The sequence below is a fragment of the Cervus elaphus genome, chromosome 32 (assembly GCF_910594005.1).
Source record: "Cervus elaphus chromosome 32, mCerEla1.1, whole genome shotgun sequence".
In the NCBI taxonomy this organism is placed as follows: Eukaryota; Metazoa; Chordata; class Mammalia; order Artiodactyla; family Cervidae; genus Cervus; species Cervus elaphus.
The window spans coordinates 44155445-44162942 of record NC_057846.1 but is presented as its reverse complement, the minus strand read 5'-3'; the positions used below and the strand labels follow the sequence as shown (position 1 = coordinate 44162942).

At 56.2% G+C, this 7498-nt stretch overlaps 1 protein-coding gene across 2 annotated transcripts in view; it reads right to left on the bottom strand.

Moving 5' to 3' along the window:
- Window positions 1–832: 832 nt before the first annotated feature.
- The window catches only part of IKBKB (inhibitor of nuclear factor kappa B kinase subunit beta), a 50389-nt gene continuing 43723 nt past the window's right edge, over window positions 833–7498 (bottom strand). The window contains exons 19-22 of one of the 2 annotated variants that reach the window (XM_043893237.1): window positions 7233–7380; window positions 5475–5602; window positions 3125–3215; window positions 833–2076 (exon numbers count right to left, since the gene is read on the bottom strand). In XM_043893237.1, coding sequence (XP_043749172.1) covers window positions 2011–2076; window positions 3125–3215; window positions 5475–5602; window positions 7233–7380 — 433 coding nt within the window. In that variant the 3' untranslated portion in view covers window positions 833–2010. Of the gene's footprint in view, window positions 2077–3124; window positions 3216–5474; window positions 5603–5810; window positions 7381–7498 lie in introns of those variants that run through there. The other variant, XM_043893236.1, reaches the window with a different exon arrangement.

Sequence of the window (7498 nt, the reverse complement as noted above, 5' to 3'; positions counted from 1 at the left end):
TGTTACAGCAGACCGAGGAAGCTACCAGAGCTGGAGAGCAGCGTCTCTGTTGGTGTCACTGGCTGCTGTTTCCAGCGCCCGCCAGGGACACATGGGGGAAAGAGGCGTTCCCGGGGAGCTCACCGCGTGTGACCGCTCAGGGCCAAGGTCCCCGCTGCTCTGCATCCTTCTCACTATCTTCCAGAGTCTTCTTTGTTTGTAAATAACGTCCCAGGGTCTCAGCTGTACTAGAAGGTGGGGAAGTACATCTGCTCCACTTTCTGGAAGTAGGAGTCCAACCTCCAGGGTTTTCATTTTTTCAACCTATTAGCATTTTCGAGTTATATTACTCTTTTATCATTTTTGTATTTAAAATTTTCTATTTATTTATTTGGCTGCATTGGGTCTTAGTTGCTGCATGCTGGATCTTCCCCTGCGGTCTCTCTAGTTGTGGTGTGTGGGCTTAGCTGCCCCCTGGCGTGTGGGATCTTAGTTCCTCGACCAGGGATCGAACTCATGTCTCCTGCAGTGGAAGGCGGATTCTTAACCCCTGCACCACCAGGGAAGTCCCCATGTTACTCTTTTGAAGCACGAACTTTGGTGATGGTTCCTTACTCAGAATTCTTCAGTGACTTCCAACTGCCATTGAAATCCGCCCCTGACAGTCATTCCCTCCCTGATCTGACCCCATCCCAGCCTACCATTCCGGTCTAAATTCCCACTGTGTTCTTCACCAGTGTTTCCAAAATCATGCTTTATCACACTCTAGTTCTTTGGGAGTTACATCAATGTTACATGCACATGGCAGGAAAATAAAAGGTGTTATCATCAAGCGAGTTGGGAAAACAGTGGATTTAGGCAGAAGGAAGCCAGTTTATTATCACGGGACTTTCAGATCCTTCAGTAAACCAGTGCACAACGTGAATCTCTAAGAGGCACTTAAAGCATGAACCGCTGTTCCCCAATGTCCTTTACATGGAACCCACGGTACCGCCTCCACAGAAGGCACTCTGTGAAACTCTTCTCGTCTGGCTTTCTTCTCCAACCACACCTGCCTGCTCGGGATCACCCGAGCTCACCATGCAGCCCTTCTGTTACACGGAGGAGAAGCTTTCGTGAGACGACAGAGAGACAGTGCGGGCTCTGGCACCGCTCAATTTCTTCAAATGTTCCATCGCAGTTGGGTTTTGAGTTTAAGTCCTAACCAGAGGTATTACAAAAATAGTAAGATCTGAGTCATGTTCCAAAATAAAGAATCTGTTTTTTAAATAATTCACTAAATAACACCGTGAGAGGATACGAGGGACGGGACCTCCCCCGTCCCCCCACGGCCACACACGGGGCAGGGCTGTGGGCACAGGGGGTCAGCAGGCTCGTGGGTGACAGACACCCATTCCTTCTTTCCTTCTTCTCCAAGGCAGCTCGCTCCCAGGGACTCTTTGGGACCTGCAGGAAGGGAGATGGTGTTCCCTCCTGGCTCCAGACAGTCATGCTGGCTGGAAGGACCGCAGCCTGGCTGCAGGTCGCAGGTGGAAGGACAAACGTTAGCAGCAGTGAGATCACAGGAGGAAGGAGGATGGGGCAGGGCGGGATCTGTGGTTTCGAGGTCTGCGCAAGAGAAGCCAGATCCAGATGAACCGTGAGCCATGAAGACAGGCCTCCTCTGGAGAGCAGGAGGGGTCAGGAGGAGGCAGCCGGCACTGAGCGCCACTCAGACTTCGTCCTGGGAGCCAGTTGGGTGTGGCCACTGTGTCTGGAGCACTCCTCTCCCCATGCGGGGGCAGTGGTGGCCCCGGCAGTATCTCCTACATGCTGCCCCCCTGCATCCACGTCCGCTGGGCCTCTGCAGCAGAGGAAATCCGGCGAGTGGACAAGCTGCTGGCCGTGCCCACGGAGGGCCACGCCTTCGGTCCACGGCGACCGTCACGGCTGCTGGAGGAGCGCGATCTCCATCTGGGTGCCAAGGACGCCGGATGCGATGACGCTGGGGCCTGGGGCCAGGCGGCCCATCACGGCCAGGGCCGCCCACCGTCACGAGGCCCGCTCCAGGCTCTGCTGTTCCTCCTCCTCCGAATGCAACCAGCTCCAGTCTAGAGACTGAAAGTCAACGGGCACGTTAACAACTCTGCAGCTACCCTGGCACCTGGTTTTCTTCTTCGGGAGGCAACCAGCACGATTTAGAAGGAAGGCAAGAGCCTTTCATTGAGACAGTTGAGTTTCTGCAAGGGACCCCAGAGCCAGAGCTGTGTCTTCAAGACCACGCAGGAGCCTATCTTCAGACGGGCGCGGAGCCCCTGAGACTCTGGCCAGGCAATTTAAGTGTTATTCCTACAGCTCACAGCACTGACCTATGCTCACTGCACACCCAGGTGCCCAGGGCTCATCTCAGCTCTCCACCTCCAGCCTCACCAGGTGGAACCGCCCGGCCAGACTTCCTTTTCCTCCAGCAGAAGCAAACAGGCAGTACAAGGATCAAAACATATAGGGCCCAGAGGAGGAAGAGCAGCAAGAAGGAGACACAGAAAGCCCCAATCCGGAGAAGGACACTTGAAGAAACAAAGAGGTGATCACCACTGGTAGTGATCCCTCCAATCCTTCCCCAAACCAAGAAGTTCCAGTCTCCCCAAACCGAGACTGTATTGGCAGGAAATGGCCATTAAAAGACCCAAGCGGATGATCAAGCATCCTCTCAGCAAGTTCAGCTTTGCCTCGATGTCTCTGCACCTGGACTCATTTTTCTTTAGATCAGCTTCCCTAGAGCTAGTCTTGCTGAGTCCCTAAGCTCCGAGTCCCTGAGAGATGGGGTGGTGATGGCTTTGTCCCTGGAGCCCAGCACTGCACCTCTTACGTGCATGCCCAGCAACCACACGGAAGGAAGAGTGGGAGAGAGGCCTTCCCACGGGGATGCCACCTGCCTCGTAAGGACCAAGCGTGGTGAGGATGAGAGGAGACAGAGCACGAGAGGTACCTGCGCTTGTTCAACAGCCGTCAGCCCTGCTATCAGGATGAATAAAAAAGATGTACCAGAAAATCCCAAGTGTACACCGAGATCAAGGCGGCAAGGCGTCGCCTCTCTCTCAGCTTCTCCTCGTTGGCTGCGGAAAAGGAAAGGTGTGGCGCAGCCGGGGTCCCCATGGGCCGTTACCCGCAGACTCTGGTCCTGCTCCTTCATGGTGTCCTGCAGGGCGTTCTCCAGCTGGGCGCAAAGGGTGTGCGCTTCGGCCACCAGGTCTTCACTGCAGAGAACGATTGGATTATTAGAACACGGTCAGTGTGAACTTCTCAAAAGTAACAGATTACTGTGTACAGATATGCTAAAGGGCTTCTGGAAAGATTTCAAAAATTAAACGATTACTCTGATACTGAGTGTCTTAAAATATATGACACGGCCTCGGCGATTTCCTCTGTCTTCTTGAGGGCTGTCACAGAAGCTCGAAGCCAGCCGTGAGCATCGCCGTTCATGACATGAGAAAGCACAGGTCTGGCCTGATGAAAAAGTTCGCAGCCGAAGAGATCTCTTAGGTTCTCTCTAAACTGCCACAATCTGAAAATCTCTCCCAGATCACCTGTGTCACAGTTTTTGAAACTGACCAAGACCTACAGACCACGAGACTTCCCCCGGCGTCCTCGGCTCTCTGAGACTGGGAGCAGTGTTCTAGAAACTGACTCATCTGCTGCCCTCTCGCCTCTCCTATGATGAGAAACGCACACGTCCCACCTTCTCTACGGGAAGAAACGCACACGTCCCGAGAACAGGCCGTGGCTGAGAAAAGCGAGAGCAAAGCAAGCCACCTGTCCTGTTCTAACCTCGGCTCCAGGATGTGGGCAGACAGACGGCAGCCTGCGTCCCCAGGACGCCTTTCCCAGCGCTTTGAGGATCTCCTGGAGGAACGGGCAAACCCAGCAGGAAGGGCCCCGCAGTTCCTCCTCTCACCGCAAAGGGGGCGATGGTGGGAGGAGCAGAGCCCAGACTCAGCCACCGGCCACTGACCAGGCACCAGGCTCTGTGCCCGCCCCAGAGGCCCCGGACCTGGCTACCACCCTCAGGGAGCTAACCGGAAGTTGGGGAAAGAATTAAGAATCCGACATGGGAATCCTCTGGTGGCCCAGTGGTTAGGACTCTGCCACTTTCACTGCCGAGGGCCCAGGTTCAGTCCCTGCTCAGGGAAATACATTCTGCAAGCCAAGAGGCCAAAAAGAGAAATAGGAAAAAAAAAAAAAATCCAAAACAGTGCAGGCTACAAACTCCCCAAAGTACGGGAACAGGACTTTTTGAAAACAGCTTTACTGAGATAGACTCACAAACCATAAAATTCACCCGATTGAGGTGCACAACTACACACTTCTAGTGCACTTACAGCGTCGTGCAACCACCGCAGAGGTCTAGTTCTCGACCGTTTGCATCACCCAAGAGGAAACCCTGTACCTGTTGTCAGTCACTCCCCTCCCTCAGCAATCGAGTCTACTTTCTAGCCTGTAGATTTCCCTTAGGAATCGATCTTAACCATCTCCAGTGCCTGGGGCCCAGCAAGGGACGGCTCTGAAGAAATGGTTATGAGACTGAACCAGAAACAAGAAACCACACGGGGGTCTCAGGAGACGGCGATCTGTGCGTGTCTGTCTGCGCCGCGGAGTGGGTGGGAGGCAGGGCGTCAGCAGAGCCGAGGACCCGGGACTCCAGGATGCAGGGGGGTCAGCCCGGCCTGGTTACCCGGGGCTGCCGATCCCGAACCTGCACGTCCAGTGAGAGCCCAGAACCCACTCATGCTGCTGGTCTGGACCAGGCTCCAAGACCCCCAGGCAGAGCCAGGAGCTGCTTGGGAGCGGGGGTGAGCCTGGAGAGGACGCTTGGAGGCTGGAAAAGGCCCAGCCTTGGCCCCGAGGCAGCGGGCCGCCATGGCTGGTCCCTGAATATCCGGAAGAATAACTCGATCAAAACGGTCTCCCATGAAGACGGATTTGACCAGAGGGGGCCTGGGGTAGCAATGGGCAGTAGGCACGGAGGGAAAACCTCACAGGAAGGGCTCTGAGGCTGCACGCCCAGCTCTGCAGCAGGGGAGTGCGCAGCTGGCAGGGCGGGGAGGGGTGAACGGCGTGGGGGCGGGGGGAGGGACCACAGGAGGGACCAGCAATGCGTGACTGGGGTGCGCTGACCAGCGGACACCTGGGGACCTGCTTCTATGAGCAGACAGTGTTAGTGATGGACGGACAAGGGGACAGCACGGGACTGGTCAGCGCTGGACAGAAGGTTCCCAGCCAGTGAGAGCAACCCGGCCTCAGATAAGGATATGTGTCTGAGCAGGTCTCAAGCAGTTCTGCGAGCAACACACCACGTCCACCCCCACCGCGCCTGACACAGGGTACAGACGCCAACGGGCGCGCACAGAGCTACGGATGGGTGACGCAGGTCGCTGACAAGAGACCCGTGCTTCTGCGCCCATGACCTCCCAGCGTGCCCCGGACTTCGGCACTGGGCGCCACGGATGAGGACTGACCTCTTCTTGGCAGCCTCGGGCAAGCTGTCGGAAGCCGCGCAGTGCTGCGACATCAGCTGGCCAGGGTGACTCAGGCGGGAGGCGTTCATGCTGTCTGGGCTTCCACTGACGGGACCCCGGACCTTGCTCTAGAGGGCAAAACCAGAAAGACAGTCAGCGGTCTGGAGGCTTAGGGATGACTGAAACTTTGCTTTCACGGCAGGAGGTTTTCTCATGAGCTGCCTGGCCATGAGACACTTGCTCTTCCTGCACAAATCAGGCAACATCGCTGTCTGATGGTTTGCATTTCGGCTTAGAAACTGCTTCTGCATCTGCAGGTGTAACTTTTTTGATTAAGGGTTCTAAATACAGAGAGATGTGAGGGTTTTACTTCTTTTTTTTTTAATCAACCATTGGCCATTTAAGTTTTTTGGATTCTAAATACAGAGAAATTTGAGGGTTCTATTTCTTTTTTTTTTTTAATCAACCATTGGCCATTTAATTTTGTTTTTTTGGCTCTGCAGGCTCTTGATTGCAGTCACAGGCTTCTCTGGTTGTGGCGTGAGGGCTTAGTTGCCCTGTGGCATGTGGGATCCTGGTTTCCCGACCAGTGAACGAACCCTCGACCCCTGCATTGGAAGGTGGATTCTCTACCACTGAACCACCAAGGCAGGCCCTGAGGCTTCTACTTCATTAACTGGATTGCTTAACAAACCCTTACAAGGAAATGAGAAGGAAGGTGCGTTTACTCTTCCCAAGGAGAAGACAAACACACGGAGATCCTAGGTGACTTCCTGGGACGTGCGCCACCTGGGGAACAGACGGGGCCGAGGTGTTCTGACTCCTGGCCCGCAGCAGCCGGTGCTCCTGAGGCAGCGGGCCTCCCCCGGCCCGTGGCCGAGCGGCTCTGCTGTCAGCGTCCACAGCCACAGCCTCCCTGCCGCCTGCGCGCCGGGCTCTGTCCAGCCAGCTCGATTCCAAGCTTTTCTCGGCTCTTCTCCCGTCTCTGTCCTGGGCTCTCCTCTGCGCTGCGGTTTCTCTCTGAGCAGCACACGGGGGGATCACAGCCACCTCGGGATGGTGGGCGCACACAGGGCGGGCTGAGCGCTAAGCAGCACAGGCCTGGCTCAGGGCCCCGCAGGCACGCCCCGCGGGGGCTGAATGCAGGTCTCCAGGAACCCGGGGTGTGACCTCGTTTGGAAAAAGGATCTTTGCAGATGTAGCTAAGGATCCTTTGATGAGATCGCTCTGGACTATCTGGGTGGGACCTAGACCCTGGAATAAATGTTTTTACAAGAGACGCAGAAGAGGACTTCCTTGGTGGTACAGTGGAGGAGAGTCCGCCTGCCTATGCAGGGGACACGGGTTTGATCCCTGGTCCAGGAAGATTCCACGTGCAGTGGAGCGGCTAAGCCCGCGCACCCTAGAGCCCGTGCTCTGCAACCAGAGAAGCCGCCACAGTGAGAAGCCTGCGCGCTGCCAACTCGAGAATAGCTGCCGCTCACCACAACTAGAGAAAGTGCGCGGGCAGCAACAAAGACCCAGTGCCACCAAAAAGAAACAAATTTTAGAAAGAGAGAGAGAGAGACGTAGAGAAGGAGGCCACACGGAGTCAGAGGCAGAGACTGGAGTGATGCTGCCACGAGCCAAGGAGTGCTGGAGCCGGTAGCCTCTGAGAAGCAGCGAGAAGGGATTCTGCCCTCGAGCCTCCCGAGGCCCAGCTGACACGTGGACGCTGACCCTGCCGCCTCCAGGACAGGCCTGCCGGGGCTCACTCACACATGCGATCTTCAGGAGGTTCCAGAGCTCCTTCTGCCGCTTCTCCTGCAGCCGCACCACCGTCTTCTCATCCTCGCTCATCAGGCTGACCACCTCCTCCACCTTGGGCAGCAGCTCCAGGGCCTTCTGCTTGCAGACCACAGTCTTACTGTGAAGACCAAGCGCAATGAGCTCCAGCGCGCCTGGGTCACTGGGGAGCAGGACGCGGGCCCCGGGGGGAGGACTCTGCTCAGCTGCTTCGGGCGGGAGCTCCTTTGGGGCCCAGG